The sequence below is a fragment of the Mus pahari genome, chromosome 14 (genome assembly GCF_900095145.1).
Source record: "Mus pahari chromosome 14, PAHARI_EIJ_v1.1, whole genome shotgun sequence".
NCBI classification, from domain to species: domain Eukaryota; kingdom Metazoa; phylum Chordata; class Mammalia; order Rodentia; family Muridae; genus Mus; species Mus pahari.
In genome coordinates, this window is record NC_034603.1 from 67,539,162 (window position 1) to 67,557,070 (window position 17,909).

Sequence of the window (17,909 nt, forward strand, 5' to 3'; positions counted from 1 at the left end):
CACACACACACACACACACACACACACACACACACACACACACACACACACACACACACACACACACACACACACACTGGATACACAGCCAAATGACACTTGTGAAAAGAAACATGATTCTTTATTGAAGGAACAGCCACCATACAAAGATCTACTGCTTCCTGCACCGCTACCCTGAAAAGGAAGCGGAGAAAGCTACAATAGGAAGAGCATGCAGAGCCACGAACGGGAAAGCGGAGAGACCCTCTAAGGCACGGACTGGAGCTTGCTTTCCCAGCCTCTATGTCCAGTGCCTCTCTCAGCCCAGGGAGCGCAGGGGATGGCAAGGTTCTTCTCTCCGGCACCAGATACTTAGATTTCTCTCTTACGGGAAGAAACCACTTTTCCATCGACTGATTCCTCCACACTGATATGGAAATTGCTGCTGCTGCTACTGCTGCCACCGACGCCACCGCTGCTTCCTCCCAGGGATGCTGCAGAAGCAAGGAGCCAGCTTCAGCCTGGGGGAACCTCCAGAAGCTGACTTAGTTTCTGGGAAAAAGGGACTACACCCCTGAGAATAGCTCCTGGCCACACCCTCAGGGGCTGCCAAGAGCTGTGGTGAATTGCTCATCAGAGGCAAGAGCTGGTTTCCTCAGAGTGATATTGGGGGGGGGGGTGAGTGAGGGTGGGGAGGGTTAAGCTATGTGTGAACAGCAGTTCCTGTGAGTATCCTATCCTATCAGCGTGACGGTGAGACGATGAGATCGGGTTTAAAAGGCAAGCCCCGGACAAAGTCGGCACAGCCTGGAATGTTCTTAGGAAACTCCTAATCTCATTGCCACCCAGGGTCTAAGGGGAAAGGCTATATTCTGAAACAGGAGCACCCAGCCCTATTGGGGTATTTCTCTCCTCCTCCTTCCTCCCCACTCCACCCACACCAAAGGGCTTGACCCCCTCTTACCTTCCCTGACACCAATACCAGCCATCCTGAAAGAGAAGGGACAGCAGGTGTTAGCCAAGGAAGAAAGAGAGCCAGTCTCCCTGAGGGAACCCCCAGTGGACAACTGAGCAGTTCTCGCCAGGCCACACGTGTTTTCTAGGACCTAGGACATCCCGGCGGTCAGTCCATCACACCTCCCATCCCAGACAGACAGACTCAGAGCGGTAACAATGCCCCGTCCATTATCTACAGGAGAAGCACAGGTCCAGCCAGATTGTGGGAACAATCTACCCAAAGCAACACCCGAACAGCAGAAGGGAGACTGCAGACTCCTCAGGTCTCTTTCCACTCAACAACACAGCTCTTGGGGTGCCCTGGATGCCGACCCATTTGTCCCCTTCTTTCTCTCCCTGCACCTACTTAGCATCCTGGCCCTCGAGCAGGTTCCGGTAAGTGGCGATCTCCTGCTCCAGCCGAGTCTTGATGTCCAGCAGCATGTTGTACTCCTGGTTCTGAGACTCCATCTCACAGCGGAGCTCGCTCAGCTGGGTCTCCAGGCCGGTAATGACCCCCTGGATCTGCTGCAGTTGTGTGGCATAGCGGCACTCCACCTCTGCCAGAGAGTTTTCCAGTCCGGCTTTCTGGTAGGGCGACAGATTTATAGACCCATCAGGCTAGGAGGCAAGCCACTGAAGGTAGAGGGGTAGGAAGGATGAGACGGACCGCCCAGAATAACCACTGTCGGGAGTGGGGGCTGAGGCTTTACCAGCCATGATAGATGGGTCCATGTGTCGCCCAGTAAGCCAGAGTGACCGTACCATGCTGAGCTGAGACTGCAGCTCAATCTCTAGCCCCTGCAGGGTCCGTCTCAGGTCTGTGATCTCCGTCTTGCTGGTCTGGATCATTTCTGTGTTAGATGCCACCTCCTTGTTCAGCTCTTCAGTCTGCAAGTCACGGATAAGAAACAGGAGCCTCATGGGCCTCCTCAGAGGCTTCTGGGGTGGGGAGGAGGGGTAGAGCAGAGCTGGGGTTGTGGGGGGTGTGAGGAGGGGGTCAGACCCACCTTACTGAAGAACCAGGCCTCTACATCCCGACGGTTCTTCTCTGCAATGGCCTCATACTGCTCCCTCATCTCTGCCAGCATGCGGGTCAGGTCCACCCCAGGTGCTGCATCCATTTCCACATTGACCTGGCCAGCCAGCTGACTGCTGAATTCTTTCATCTCCTGCAAGGTGAGGGAGACCATTTAGAGACAAGGCTATTTAAAAATAATAATAATAATAATAAGGCCTAAGAACCTGGAGTCCTGAGGGACAACACTGATTATGTCTAACTCATAGTGTCACCTTAGCACGTAGCACTTAGTGCCACTATGCCTCTGTTCCCCATTGGGTCACGTGGACCCCTCAGCTCTGAGGATCACCCTTGCTCTGGGTCCTATGGAACAAGGACCTAGAGACAATAAGCCCATGAAGAAAACCAGTCCTTCAGGGTTCAGATTACGAAAGACTAGCGCTCCTTCTCCTCCGCCTGGCCCCTGGGGTGCATTTCAGAACCACTAAGCCCTCTGGAGACTGTGACAAAAGACGGGCACTTCCTCCCACCACCCTTGTCCTGCTGTCACCTCCTCATGGTTCTTCTTCAGATAAGCCAGCTCCTCATTCAGCTGCTCAATCTGCATCTCCAGGTCAGTCCTGGCCAGGGTCAGCTCATCCAGCACCCTGCGCAGCCCATTGATGTCGGCCTCCACGCCCTGACGCAGGGTCATCTCATTCTCAAACCTTGGGAAAGGAAAGGAGCCCAAAGTCAAGAAAGGTGAGGGGCCCAAGTTTCTGAGTCAGGGAAGAGGAAGGCTGGGTAAAGGGAGTCTACAGAAAGGGGCAAGACAGTGGGAACACACTTGAGCCTGAAGTCGTCTGCTGCCAGCCTGGCATTGTCAATCTCCAGGACAACACGCGAGTTGTCGATGGTGGCAGCCAGAATCTGTGGGAGACAGAGAATTGCACCTCAGGGGCTGCTGCTTTTCTGTCCAATGCCCAAGTTGCCCCTTTGCCAGCCATTCCCCAACTTCACTTCCTCTGAGCTTCACTTGCGATGACCCAAGCTACCTTCCCTATGATGCTTTCAGGGCATAAAAAATTAAGGAGGGCAGCATAGCCTGGAATTGCCTGCGGGACATGGCTAGCCAACGCAGTGCTGCAGCGGATCCAGTTGGCTCCGTCCAGTGAGGGCTCTCCAGAGACACATTACACCAGCCTACTTGGGCTCAGCTCACAGTCGGCTGCCTCTCGCATGCCTTGACAGAGCCCTTGGTCTCCAGAGCCCATTGGGAACTTGGACAGCAGCTAAGGAAAGCATTTGCAAGCTAAGAAAAACAGATCTGTTAGCGAAAGGGAAAGTGAGGGGGTGGCACAGCCTATATCGAGTTCCCTGCTCTCCTAAAACCCAACAACATTTGCAGCAATAAAGACGTCTTTAAGGGCTGAAGCAAATAGTCCTGGTATTTAGAACTTACGAAGCTGCACCTGAACAGCGCTCAAGCCAAAAACGTTAAAGCAAGCATTTACAAAAATCCTTGCAAATTTTGTTGCTCAAGAGAAGGGGTCCCTCTCTTCCATTGCCCTCTCCTGCATCCCCATGTAATCAAGTCAGAATCTCAGGACCACATCCCCCCCCCAGCACTGCCAAGGGGGAACAGACTTGCTCTCGCTCGTGCCTGAAAAGCAGGTGTATCCCGACCTTGCCAAGGCTACACTGCAGGAAAGGGCTTAGTAGTAATGTTGATGTTACAGATGTGTACTGAACACGAGCCACCTGCGTCCATCTGTTTGACAGACTTACTTTGTCCCGGATCTCTTCCATGGTCTTAAAGTAATGGCTGTAGTCCCGATCTGGACTGGCTGGGCTCTGCTTCTGGTACCAATCTCGGATCTTCACCTCCAGCTCAGTGTTGGCCTGCTCCAGGGCACGCACCTTGTCCAGGTAGGAGGCCAGCCGGTCGTTGAGGTTCTGCATGGTCACCTTCTCATTGCCAGAGAGGAGACCTCCATCGCCGCCACCAAAGTCACCAAAGCCACCGCCAAAACCCCCACCAAAGCCTCCACCAAAACCACCACCAAAGCCACAACTCATGCCACCCCCAAAACCCCCTCCTGCGCCCGAGGAGACAAACCTAGCAGAAGAAGCAGAGATACTTCGGCTTCCGCCTCCCCCATAGAGACTCCCTCCACCAAAGCCTCCCCCAGCACGGAGAGAACCCCCTCGGGTAGAGCTGCCTCCAAAAGTGGAAGACGTTTGCAAGAATGTGGTGGCCATGGTCAGGCAGCCTGTGCCTTCCTGTCCCTAGCAAGCAAGAGAGACTCTAGCAAGAGTGTCTGAGCAGGACTGAAAGCAGACTGCAGTGCCTGTTGCCCCTAGCCTGAGACTCCTTATATACCCTTCAGAGGGGGTGGGGGCCTCGCCTCCTCCCCCTGAGTGGAGCCAACTCCTCTGCCTTCCAGACAAACACAGCTGCCCGCACACCTCCACAGAGCTCACTTGTAGGGAGTTTTTCTTTTCCTTCTTTTTTTTTTTCTCTTAGTGCAACAAAAGAGATGATTCAGAATTAATGGGGCTTTGCCCTAGGCCATAGTTTTAACACTGGGATTACAGGTTCATTTCTCACTCTAGGAGAAAGAGCACACTCTCATCATAGCACACTTCCTGAGGTTTCTCTTGTCCCATCCCGTTAGAGCAGCTAGGCCAGCTCTGCCCCCCACTGACAGCTTGTGAGCCTCACCCCTAGGTAGGCAGCTCCCTGCTCTCAGGTTCTCCCATGGCTGCTGGGTGCTACCCGACTCAAAGGACCTGTGCGTGAGCCATGGAAGCCCCTAGGAGTGAGAGCCCAGGTATCCTCGGGGCAAACTGGGGACAGAAGAGAGGGTCTTGAGTCAACTTCCAACTAAGGTAACTAGTATCTATCCCCCTGTCGCGTCCCTGGTGCCTGGGAATGTTCTCTCCTACTCTTACCGTCCCTCCCACCACTCAGCTTCCAGAAGTCCTTCTTGCCTCTGCAGTTCCCCCCACTTACCCCCCCCCCGCCCCCCAGCCCATGACCTGGCTAGCTCACAAAAGCCCAGAAGGTTTGGGCTGAGAGAAGTTTGATTGATCACTCTGTCGCCTGCCAACGGCACATGTCCCTAAACCTCTGCTTGCTCCCAAGACGAGTTGGGGCAAACCTCTGCAGATAAGACTCGGGCAAGTTCCAGAAAGCCCCCGCCTTCTCCAGCAAAAGACATGTCGCTGCTAGGCAGACCCAGATTAACTAGCCCCCATTTGCCTTGTCAACTGCTGCCAGCTGGGGAGGGGCCGAGCTAGAGGCTCTGCCTCAATACTATGAGGTAAGTCAGAGGTGGTGGGGGGGGTTGGCAAGCAGATAGAAAGCGGAACATTCTGGAGGGTCCTCTGCCATCAACTTAATAGCCCTATTTCTCTAAGGTAAAGGTACTGTGGACAGTGCCACTCAGACTGGAGAGAGCCCAGAGGAGGGCTCCTGATGAGGGCTGCAGTATGGGAACGTGGGTCGGGCTCTGGCGTGCCTTAGGCCTGTTTAAATGTCCATCACGACTCCTGTGAAACTGCATACATGTTGCTTTTTAAGGCTCATCTTCTTTGCGGTATAGAACTCTCACTTCGTGGAATGTGCTGAGGCTCTAGATTCCCATTCCGACTCCCCACCATCCATCCAAGAGCAGTGATGGGTTCAGGTCCGCCAGCTGAACCTCCTGATAACCCTGAGAATTCCCCCCCCCCCCCGGAAGAAAGCTGTCCTCGGACTTGGCATATTTTCAGGCTCGGCAGCTCCAGCTGGCCATCAGATGACCCTGCTTTTTGATGTAACAGGATAATCCTTTACTTCTGCCTCATACTTTCATGATTGACAAAGTATTTTTTTGTGTTCACAGTCCCGTCAATCCAAGGACACAGAGCTTAACTGGGCTGCCCAAAGAGCTTAAGTTTCAGATGGAATGAAATTAGGACCCAAAGGGGGGGTAACTATCAACACAGGATGGCCCAGATGAGAAGGGAACTGCCTAGACTATGATGGTCCTTTGAACCCCCCACTCGCCCCCACCCCCTTGCCCCTCATCCACCTACACCCCACCCAACCACCCAAGCAAGACAGAAAACTTTCCGGCTATCTGAACTGGGTTAGAAGGAGAACAGCAGGCCCCAGAGAGCGAACTCTTCACCATCTCCACAGCAAGCCAGGCAGCCCAGTGCTGGCTTCAGACAGTATAGTATTGTGTTATGGGTGGGAGGATATTGTCTTTTCCTTCCAAAGAAAAACAATCAGTCAGAGCTCATTAAAGCCTCTGCAGACATGGCGGCCCCAGCAATTAACACAGAGAACAATTCATCTTCCATCACCCCAGGGGGAGGGAGAACTGGACTCCAGCCAGCTCCCTTCTGCACCCTGTCTCTCCGTTAGCAGCCCTTGGGGTGGCTTTCCTTCTGCTCTCTGGCCCAGGCCAGGAGTGGCACCTGCCTGCCTGTCTCTCGCACATGTCTCAAATCTCGGGGCTGGGGAGATGGTTCAGTCAATAGCGTATTCTCTGCACAAGCCTAAGGACCGGAGACCTGATTCCCAATACCCATGTAAAAGAGGCACAGTGTTACAGGCTTAGAACCTCAGTATGGGGTAGGGGTTGGGGACAAGTAGATCCCCAGGGATCACTGGCCAGCCAGCCTAGCCCAACTGATGAGCTCCCGGCTCAAATAAAGTCTCTCTCCCAAAAAAAGAAGATGAAAAGAGGTTGAAGAAGAACTCTGGCCTTCACACACATGAAAGGAGGGGAGGAAGGGAGGGAGGGANGGAGGGACGGAGGGAGGGAGGGAGGGAGGGGACTTGATCAGTCCAAATGGCTATTGTGAGCACATATTTGGGTGAGGTTTGGGGCTTCTTCATCAGCAGGGTGGAGAAATATGTACCAGTTTCTGGCCTTTGCCCATAGTAGCCAAACAGGTGTCTCTGGAACAGGCACCTCCCTCCTGGAGGTGTGGCCATGCTGCCCAGTGCGTAGTCACTAACTGAATTCTATCTATCTCACATTTAGCTTAGCCTTGCTGAGCCTGGATCATGGGTCAAAATGGATTGTCAGGATCCAGCCACAGCACCGTCATGAGCACCCAGATGACATATGCAGAAGGAAGCCACCTAAGCATTAGTCCCCCTTCCCCCTTCACAGCTTTCCTGACCCCTAGATTGGTTCCTGGTATAAAGTACACAACCTCCAACCTTAGAGTCCCACTTTGCGTTTTCTGTTTTTCACCATGAGTATGGCTCTGGGCAATGATTCAGTCTCCTCTCTCTCAGAGCTTCAGTCTATGCAAGGAAAATGAAAATAACTCCATGTGTAGATATAACTGATGGATAGACAAAGCAAGGTGGCTGATGGGACGTGGGATACAATCTGGAGTAGTAGCCATGATGACTGCCGTTGCAGAAAGACCCTCTCTACTCTCAACCCCATCTCTGTCCCCCCTGATCACCCCATAAACAACTCTTAGGCCTTTCCACCCTGCACACACACATAGAAAGGTTTCGTCCCACACTTCAACCTGCAGCCCTCTGTGCTGATGGCCCAGTCACCTGCCACACCTGTGTGGGCCCACACCCCACCCCACAGTCACATTCCAGGGGCCCCTAGGGCAGAGGGAGGGTTTCGGCTGTGACAAGGAAGGCTTTTATAGACAGGGACAAGGATCTCCAGGCAATCTGAGGCTGGGGTGCGGCCTGGCCTCTGCCACCAGCTCAAATCCTCTTGAGAATTTAAGTGCTGGAAGGAGATTGGGGGTGTTGAAAGGCAGGGGGTGGGGTGAAGGGCCACAAGCAGGAGGTGAGGAGAGGAAAGGGAAGAAGCAGGCTCTGAGACCACGCTTTTATAATCAGCTTTATGATATGGAGCAAGCTAAGGTACAGAGACCCCTAAGGGAAAGGAAGAGCCAGCACTTCCTTCAGGCTTGGCAAGAATCAGGGCACAGGGCAGCAGCCAACATTCAACACGTTTCCCTAAAAGGCCTCAGATGGGGTACTGAGTAAGACAAGGGTCCTTCACTTGTCCCCTGTCAACTGTCACAGTGAGAGTCAGCACCCTGTCACCAAAGCCTTGTTTTATGGGTCCATTATTTCCCTTGAATCATCCTCAGCTCTCTTGGCAGCTGAACTGTAAACCGCAGGGTCACCTTACCTACTCAGGGGCAGAGCTGTACCAGGAAGCTGTAACTCTGTTCCTTTATAGGCTCGGGGCAGGCTCCAGACTCGTCAGGCTGGGGGCCTGTGTGGGAGGTCTAGGTCACGGCCCAGACCCATTCCAGGCCCTGGGCCCAGGTCGGAGCTGGTGAGTGTTCAGGGGTTTATTTGGGGCTGCTGCATAAGGAATGTGTTGGTACCTGCATACAGGCACACACGGAAAAGGACACCCTGTCCAACCTTGTTTTAAACAGAATGTCTAAATCCCAAAGCTGCAGTGTGAGTTAACATGTCAGGACCAAAGGCCTTGGGAGGTCCCTGTCCTGAACCTTCATGTGGAACAAGGCTAGGTTGGGGAAATGTCAACTCGGAGAGACCACCTGGGTCCCAGCGTCCAGGAACTGTGCAGCTTTGACGCTAGTTCTGACCGTGTTGTCTAACTGTGTGCGCCTCAACTGAGGATTTCATTTCTCTGAACTCATTTCCTGATGTAAAAAATGCAGCTCATTCTACCTTCAGGGTTGTTTTTTTAATTAACGGCACATAGTCGGTGCTCAGTCTTCATTCACTTCATAACTTACATCCCAACCCGGAGAGAGAACAATGGAAAGAAAACTAAGTCTGGGACTGGTTTAAATCCCACACTTGAGGTTCCTGAGCAAGCATGAGGGTCAGGGTTCAAATCCCCAGCGCCCACATGAAGAGCCGGTGTGGGGCCACAAGGTGACTTTGTGAGTAAAGGCGTGTGCCACCAAACCTGACAACCTGAGTGTGATCGCCAGAACACACGTGGGTAGAAAGAGAGAATGGAGTCCTAAGAGCTGTCTTCTAACCTTCACACCAGCACGGCGGCACACTTGTGCATACAGACCTACACATACTAAGTAAATAAATAAGTGTAAATATAAAAAGAAAAGAAAAAAAAAAAAAGCCAGAGGTTGGAATTCTGCAATCTCAACACGAGGAGGCAAAGTGGGTCCCTGGAACTCACCAGCCGGACAACCCAACTAAATCAGTGAGCCGCAGGCTCAGACTTTGTCTCTAAAGGACAGAGGGGTGAATACAGAAGATGCGTATGTTAACCTCTGACCTGTGCACACCTCACTTTTGCTGTATATTACAGCAGTTACATGTGCAACCAACCACCGGACCTCTCTAAACCCCACTAGCTCTCTGAAGTGGAAATGAGATTGTCGAGAAGAACGATTCCCTCTGTACAGGCCATTTATCTAACCTGAATTGCCATAGCTATAGCAATGTGCTCTTGCCCCCTCACCCTGTCCTGGGACAGGGTGAACTTTGGTTCAACTAAAACAAGGGGCTAAGACGTGACCCATCCCTCGTTGGCTAAAATAAGCAAGGCACCCTTTTTCCCTTGGAGGATAGTTTTATTGACAAGTCGAGGGAGGGGTTGGAGTAAACTTTTATCACTCCAGTCAGGCCCCTTCCCAGGGGAGTCTCACTGGTGGCTCAGATGGCCTTAGGGGTGGGCAGATTATTGTAGTGGGCTTCCTGGCCCTCCAGCAGGCTGCGGTAGGTGGCGATCTCCTGCTCCAGCCTCGACTTGATGTCCATGAGCTGCTTATACTCCTGGTTCTGGCGTTCTGTTTCGGCACGCACATCGCTCAGCTGGGCTTCCAAACTGCTGATCACGCTCTGGATCTGTGACAGCACGAGTCCATAACGGGCCTTCGTCTCTTCCAGTGTGCCTTCCAGGGCAGCTTTCTGAGGGGAGGGAAAGGGGACATGACTCAGCAGAGGCAGGTTCCTGAACACAGGCACAGCCACCGAGGTTGCCAGGATACAAGTGTGCAGGCCGCAGGGTGGAGACACATACCGTGCTGAGCAGGGACTGCAGGTCAATCTCATGGGTCTGGAGGGTCCGCCGAAGTTCCGTGATTTCGGACTTGCTTATCTGGATCTGCTCAGTGCTGATAGTGACCTGAGTGTTCAGCTCCTCAATCTGTAATAAGACAAGTCGGGGAGAAAATAAGCATCAAGCTTCTCTCTGTGGGTGGGTGGGTGGTGGCCTCGCCACCCTCACAGGATACCAGCGTCCTCTCGGCATACCAGAGCCAAGTAGGTGGCTTCAGCATCCTTCCGGTTCTTCTCGGCCATGATCTCATACTGACTTCTCATCTCACTCAGGATCTTGGCTAGGTCGACGCCGGGAGTGGAATCCACCTCCACACTGACCTGGCCACCCACTTGTCTCCTCAGGGCAGTAATTTCCTGTGAAGACACCACAGACAAGGGCATGTCAAGACCTAAACATGCTGAGCTTGGTTCAGGTCACTCCCCCAAGCCCTGAGCCGAAGATGGCTGGTTTGGAGGTACAGATCTAGGAGCCAGCGCTGGAGAGTAGAGGTCATGGTTACCGTACCCTGCTGAGACTTCGAGAGGCGTGATCAAAGCCGGGGCCATAGTGACCATGTAAGAGATGAGATCATGGTCAGTAAGCCTAAGATAATAGTGTCTCCCAATTCTGGGACAAAATGGACAGAAGTCCCAGCTTGACCCACCTCCTCATGGTTCTTCTTCAGGTAGGCCAGCTCCTCCTTCAGGCTCTCGATCTGCATCTCCAGGTCAGCTCTAGCCAGGGTCAGCTCATCCAGCACCCGGCGCAGGCCGTTGATGTCGGCCTCCACGCTCAGACACAAGGTGTGCTCCGTCTCAAACCTTTCCATAGAAATAGTTGCAGTCAGGCTAGTGATGGCTCTGTGTCTCTGCCGACTTCCCCAGGGTTTAGGCGTCTGGGGGTGGGGGGTTGCTTCGAGCCAGCCCAGGTGGAGAAGGGCAGAATCCAGGCCTCCACTGCATCAAGCACTGTAAGACCTGCAGCTGCTCCCCTCTCCCTTGCCTGGCTTCCGCAGCCCCCAGAGCAGGGACACTTACTTGGTTCGGAAGTCATCTGCAGCCAGGCGGGCATTGTCAATCTGTAGGACAATCTTGGAGTTGTCAATGGTGGCGCCAAGGATCTGGAAGGGAAGAGGCTGGCCGTTGGCACCAGTTTGGCAAACCAGTATTCTCGATCTACCTTCTTCCCAGAGAAGGAGAGAGGAATGAATAGCCCCCACTCCCTAGACACTACCCACTGGTCCGCTCTCTGAGAGGCTTTGGCATCGATCCACAGCCCCAGAGCTGGAGCACGACACACGGTAAAGGAGGTTGGGTGAAGGGAGGCAGGCAAAGAGGCAGTTCCAGAAGGACATGTCTAAGACCTGTGCAGGTGAAACTCTACGTGGTCTGAAAAGGGCCTAGAGACGTGAAGTATTAAGAATCATTTATCCCAGGGACTGAAGAGGTGGTTCAGAGATTAAGAGCACTGGATATTCTTCCAGAGGACCAGAGTTCAATTCCCAGCACCCTTGTGGCAGCTCACAACTGTTTGCAACTCCAGCTCCAGGGGATCAGACACCCTCACACAGACATACATATGCAAGCAAAACACCAATATACATATAAATAAATAAACAAACAAACAATTCTTAAGAAAAAGAAAGGAAAGCAACACTTATCCCTGTCTGTGTCCCACACTTAGAGCACATTCTGCCTTTGGTGATGTGCCAGGCACCTCGTACCCCCCTCATGCTAACTCAGCCTCACTCCTAGGTTAGTACTGCCACTGTACGTGACTGGAAATCCTGAGTTTACCCAATCTGAAGACTCTCTGGCCTGAGAGGTTCACTCAAATCATCAAGTTTGCCACCGATTTAAGTACCGGGGCTCAGTATTTTTCAAAGACTAAGATCATGACCACTTATCCTGTCACCAGGTCAGAATCTGCATGATTATTTTGGTTTAATGTTTTTGGTTGGGTCGGGTTGGTTTCCTCTGGTTTGTTAGACTTTGGGGGTGAGGGGTTACGGGGTTTCGAGACAGGATTTCTCTGTGTAGCCCTGGCTGTCCTAGACTCACTCTGTAGACCAGGCTGGCCTCGAATTCACAGAGATCCACCTGCCCCTGCCTCCCCAAGTGCTGGGATTAAAGGTGTGTGCCACTGCGCCCCGGCTCTGGTTTGACATTTTGAGACAGAGTCTCACTGTGTGGCTCAACTGGCATTAACCTCATCGTCCTTCTGCCTCAGTTTCCTAATGCTGGGTAAGCCACCACGTATAAGCTACCACGCTCAGTTACACAGATAGTTTGGGGGGGGGGATTTGTTGATGAAAACAACAGAATGTAAAAATCGGGAGGAAAGCATTCATAGCGGAGTAATAATTGCTTTCTAGATATATGTGCTGGGAGTGTGTGGGAGGGGGAAGGGACAAGGCAGGAGAAAGAAGGGTGTGTGCCACCTAGGATTCTAGCTGTCCATCACTGGGTCCAAAAGCACCTCTCTAGCAGCTTGCTGTGTTGTGCGTCTAGCTCTGTGCTAAGTTCACACAGCCCTGGAAAATGCTCTTGAGAACTGCAGGTTTTGAGAGCTAGTAGAGAGGAAGCTATTAAATGCCAGCCTGGTCTCTGGTACATTTCTTCAGGACATAGCTCTTCCCTAGGAGTGAGGGCTATGCCCCACCCAACCAGCCTGTAGGATGTTGGAGCCCACAGAGACTTGCAGGTTGTTTTCTCTGTACCCGGTACTCCAGGAGAGAGGTCCACAGAAGCAGAGGGGCAGGACCTCTACCTCCCTCTTACTTACTAAAATAATTGTGTTTACTTATTTCTTTTTGTTTCGTGTTAGAGTTGTTGTCTGTCTGTCTGTCTGTCTGTCTGTTTGTTCCGGCCTGGCGGACAGATGGGAGCCTAGAGACTCATGTAGCCCTGACTAGATTCAAGTTAACTGTAGCTGAGCGTAGCTATGAACTCATCCACTCCTCAGTAGAAGGGTTTTTTGTTTTGTTTTGTTTGTTAAGATGTGGTCTTACTGTGCAGCCCCCAAGTTTTACATTCTTTTCATAGCTCCTTGTGAGCCTAGGTGGTCCTCTGGGCTGGAGAGGAGAGTTGAGAGGAAGGCTGCTGTGATGAAAACCAGACACTACACAACCAGAGAAAACAATGCTGAAGACTCCCAGGAGAGGGCCACAGGCTCAGGTGAACTCTGAGCCTACAGACTAATATCCTACATCCCCCAGCTTCCCTCACACCCCACCCCAGCTGAGGCTGCGACACGGATCTTCATCTCTGAGCAGCCTGTTAAATTGCTCTCTTTGGATATTCCTGACTATTCAAGCAGGTCCCCACCGCTTCTGAAAGCCCCACCCACTTAGCCTGTCTCATTTCCCTTCCACCCCGCCTCCACTCGAATCCCAGGGTCCAGCCCAGACTTTGTGCCCAACCCTGCGGGTTCCTGCTCCTAGTAACGGGCTTGTCCACCCGCGGGCTGAGTTTTCACAACATCCCTGCCCTGCCGCACCACCCCAACAGGTGCACCTCCCAGGGCCCGGCCGCTACCCACCTTGTCGCGCAATTCCTCAATGGTCTTAAAGTAGTGGTTGTAATCTCGGGAGGGTCCGGGTCCCTGCTTCTGGTGCCAGTCACGGATCTTCACCTCCAGCTCGCCATTGGCCTGCTCTAGGGCGCGCACCTTGTCCAAGTAGGTAGCGAGACGATCGTTGAGGTTCTGCATGGTGATCTTCTCATTGCCAGACAGCAGACCATCGGACACAGCAAGGGTCCCACTAAAACTTCCACCGCGGATTCCGCCATAGCTCCCGGAGGACGAGGACACTAAGCGGATGGAGGACACGGACACGCCGCGGCCGCCTGAGCCCCCGTGGATGCTGGGTGCGCGGAAAGCACCCCCTGACCCAATGCGTACCGAACCCCCGCCTGTACCCCCAAAGGAAGACATAGCTGAGGACTGGCGATAGCTATAGGAAGTCATGATGAGGAGAGAGACCAGAGCGAAGGGACAAGGGACGCAGGTCTGAGAGCTGCTGGCTGCAGGAGGAGGAGTGACTAGGCCCTCACCTGTGGCTTTTTATGCCCGGGGCGGGAAGGGGGGAGGAGATGTTGAAGGGGCGGGTATCAGAAATGTCCAAGCTCCAAGAGTGCAAATATGGGCTCTTTCCCCATTGGTCAATTCCTGGCGATTCTGCTTCTACCTCTCCCCTCCCAGGAGCCAGAGGTCTCAGTCCTTCCCAGAGCTGCCCCACCCCAGCCCACTCCGAAGCTACTGCCAACATGTCACGTCCCTTTTCTGGCCCTTCAGTCCCTTGCTACATAGGCTTGGACAACTCTAACTTCCGGAGTGCCCATATCACTCTGGCCCTTTAAAACCTCCAGGAATTTGACACCCTTAGAAATCACACCCCTCTGAGCCCCAACTCAGTGACCACTCTGAGAGTGCCCCCTCTGGAATAATGTTAATAAATCCCTCCCTCCTTGTGATAATATTTTGTGCACACACACACACACACACACACACACACACACGATTTCTACACCCCACTGGAAATTCCCCACCTGGTGCTAGAGATCACCTTCCCCTGATTCCCCCCGTTAGTCCCCTTTTAACAAAGATAGATTCCTGTTGAGGTCACTCTAAGCTCCAGGCTTCCTGACTTTCTGAGACAAGGTTGCCCCACCCTGCTGCCACAATGTCCTAGGTGGCAATAGGGAACAATAGGCAACCAAAGTGGCTTCTTCACAATCCTGTTAAGTGCTCAATCTGAAGCATGACTGACCCAGCTCAGAAACTCAACCCTCACCCCTCCACCAGGACACCTCCACCCTTCCCTGCCCAAGTCTCAAGACGCACTTAACAAGACCTCTGATTGAGTTTCTTTAACAAGACCTCTGATTGAGTTTCTTTAATAAGCCGGTGATGAAGACTCTCAGGCTGGCTGAGGCAGATAACATGCCCATAGGGCATTTGGCACCTTCCACCCAGAGACAGATGTGGAACAGAAGCTGTCCCCCTTGAGCAGTCCTGAGGAGGTGTTAAAAGGCAGCAGGCGGAATCCAGGGGACCTCAGAACCGTCCTAGAACAGAGGAGGAGGAGAGAGGAGAGAGTGAGCTAAGGTCAGCAGCACAGAGCTGGACGTCTTCATAGTGGAAGGAGCCCTTCTCCATTCCCAGCCCCCGGTGCAACAATTCCAGATCTTTCTGGATCTTTCCCTTGGGCCGGACTCCCTGATACCCACTATAGGGGTACTTCAATAGCTTCACCCCCAAATGCCTGACCACCCCATCTCAACAGTCTTTAGTGGTGACCCGCAGTACCTTCTTCTCTTGTCAGAGCTGTCTCTGTCTGAGGACAGAGACCCTGTGCCTCCTGAGAGGGGGGGTTGGGAGACAGGGAGATGGGCCAACCACTTCCTAGCTCAAAGGCCTCAGTTTCCCCCTGTGAAATGAAGAGTGTTCAAAGTCAGTCCTCTTCTCTTCACATTCTCAGCAGGGTTTTCTATGACTAGATAAAGAATTTGTTCCTCTAAAACCCAGCACTCTCTTCTAGCCACCATCCTCTCTAGGAAGAAGGCAGCAACAGTACTTTTACACACACACACACACACACACACACACACATGCACACACAGAGTTACACATACATATATACACATATACACACTTATGCACACACATACACACGTACACACACATATAGACATGCACACACTTATGCACACACCTACACACTTACACATACACACACACATACAAACATACCTAGGCACACACTTACACACGTATATACATTTATATACACATGCACACACTTGACTTGCACACACACACACACACCTTCCATGAGTGACTATAAATTAGGGAATCAGTGGTAGAAGGACTCTAGGGAGCCCCAGGCCAGACAGGAAATAGGGTGTGGTTGAAGCTTCATAAAGGTTTTAGTGGCCAGAGTTAGCTAGCCACTGTGAGTCATTCCTTATCTGGCCCTTAAGAGGAGGCCTGCTCCCTGAGGGAGGTGAAGGAGGAGATTGGTCAGATAGTTTGTTACTAAGCTTTAAATCCAGGCCTGCCCCTGTTACTCAGGCCTGACTGGTGGGTTTTAGAAAGGGACTTTGGATCCAGAAACAGAGGCTAGGACGGATAACAGTGCTAGGAAAATAACTATACTCTGTGTTCCCTCGGCTTCTGGAGCTTTCTGTCACTCCTATTAGAGTTACATTACCTGGAAACAACCTTACAAAGCCTCTTCAGATGTCTTTGGAACCTACAATAGCCCGAAGAAAACAAGATTCTCTGCCCATCTCAAAGAGAAAGGAAATCACTCCAAGAGAGGCAGTAACTTGCCAGAGATCCACAGCCAAGATGCTTAGATTCCAACCTCTTGACCCCAGCCCCACAACCCAGGATTTGGAGTGTAGTTGGAGGCTCTGCTCACCCTCCCAAGAATGCCCGGCCCATAAATAACTCTTCCTACCCCTAAAGACAGTCAGCCCCAGGCTGACCTGTGATCCTGGTCACTAAGGGCCCACACAGAGAGAAAACCCTGCTCCCCCTCTCTCATCTCAGCAGTATCTAAGCTAGAGCTAAGAGGCTTTGAATATATCAGGATCTCTGGAAAGCAGAATGAACACCTCACATATACCAGATGGAACTGAGGGTCTCGGCTCACTCTGTCTTCAGGAGGGGAGAAGCCAGTGGCAGGAACTCCCTTCCAAAACTGGGGTTCTCCAGGCCCGGGTGTAAGGTCGACTGGAAGGGACCCCAGGAAGGATTCAATCTACCCTCCCCAAGCTGTGATGAGAGCCTTGTGAGAAGGAACCTTGTCCATAAGAGTGGACATAACACTGGTGGCACTAGCTGACTTTTAAATCCACCATGCACAGTACTAAAGGCCATGAAAACTTGTCTCATTTGTAAATTGAGGAGGAGGAGGAAGAGGAGGAGGCAGGCCTGTTTCATGGCGTTATTTCAAAGAATCAATGGGATGTGCTTGTGCGGGGCTTAATCAGAGCACCTGGCTCATAGTTACCACTCAAAATGCTTTGTTATTATTATTTTATCATATAATATTAGTAGTATTAAATAGTATATGATTGTCATAATTATAATCGCGAGTTGTATTTTCTAACTCTGTTTAATTCACGTTTTCCCAATACATAGGGCCATAGACTCCTTTGTCTGTGAATCTTAACAATAGCCTCCCAACGACAGGAAAAGCTGCGCCAATCCAAGGGCTCAGAGAAGTAAGGCAAGTTGTCTGAGGTCACATGGCTCCTGAAGAGAGCCAAGATCACCTCCCAAGCCCTGGCTCTGGCGTGGAGACTCTCCGTCTCCATCTGGATACATTCCAGAAGGTTTTCCACTCAGAGAAGATCTCTATAGTTCCACAGGAGAGCAGTTCAAAGGTAGAGGAAATTTCCTAATCCCTGAGAAAGTGTGGAAAGGCTTGGGGGTCAAGAGGAGTGTGAGCCCCTTGGGGGGGTCAAGGGATCTGGGAGTGTGAGCCCCCAAGAAGAACAGAACAGTGTGTCTGAGCCGTGACAGCACGGTGACAAAAATAATACTGAAGGTAACGGTGGTGACAGCAGGTGACCATTGCCAACTCTACTATCCAGGGTCATCCTGTAAGAATTCACATACATTATCTCAACAAATCTGGTAAGTTTTGTATTTATTGTCCCTATTTTATAGTCAAGAAGACTCGGGCCCAAGAGGCTAACAACTGAACCAAGGTAAGAGGTGAAGCTAGGCTTCAAGCACAGACCCTTAACCCCCTAGAGCCACAGTCCCACCACATGGCTTTTCCTGATTTCACTGTATAGAGGTCAGGCACATTCCTCCACTAGCCTGGAGAAAGACTAGTCCAATTGAGGAAGTCATAACGTCACCACCCACCGAGGTCCTTG

The 17,909-nt window shown here is 52.0% G+C and overlaps 2 protein-coding genes across 2 annotated transcripts; both read right to left on the reverse strand.

Moving 5' to 3' along the window:
- Positions 1 to 99: 99 nt before the first annotated feature.
- On the reverse strand, positions 100 to 4,328 carry Krt15 (keratin 15). The gene is made up of 8 exons (XM_021211531.1): positions 3,764 to 4,328; positions 2,823 to 2,905; positions 2,547 to 2,703; positions 1,986 to 2,147; positions 1,741 to 1,866; positions 1,343 to 1,563; positions 944 to 969; positions 100 to 473 (listed from the first exon to the last, which is right to left on the reverse strand). Exons 1-8 carry the CDS (start codon positions 4,235 to 4,237, stop codon positions 352 to 354), a joined length of 1,371 nt encoding a protein of 456 aa, XP_021067190.1. The 5' UTR covers positions 4,238 to 4,328; the 3' UTR covers positions 100 to 351.
- A 5,192-nt stretch (positions 4,329 to 9,520) lies between these two features.
- Positions 9,521 to 14,041, reverse strand: Krt19 (keratin 19). The gene is made up of 6 exons (XM_021212401.1): positions 13,552 to 14,041; positions 11,049 to 11,131; positions 10,676 to 10,832; positions 10,224 to 10,385; positions 9,991 to 10,116; positions 9,521 to 9,878 (listed from the first exon to the last, which is right to left on the reverse strand). The coding sequence occupies exons 1-6, from the start codon at positions 13,978 to 13,980 to the stop codon at positions 9,624 to 9,626; spliced, it is 1,212 nt and encodes a 403-aa protein (XP_021068060.1). The 5' UTR covers positions 13,981 to 14,041; the 3' UTR covers positions 9,521 to 9,623.
- Between the last annotated feature and the right edge of the window lie 3,868 nt (positions 14,042 to 17,909).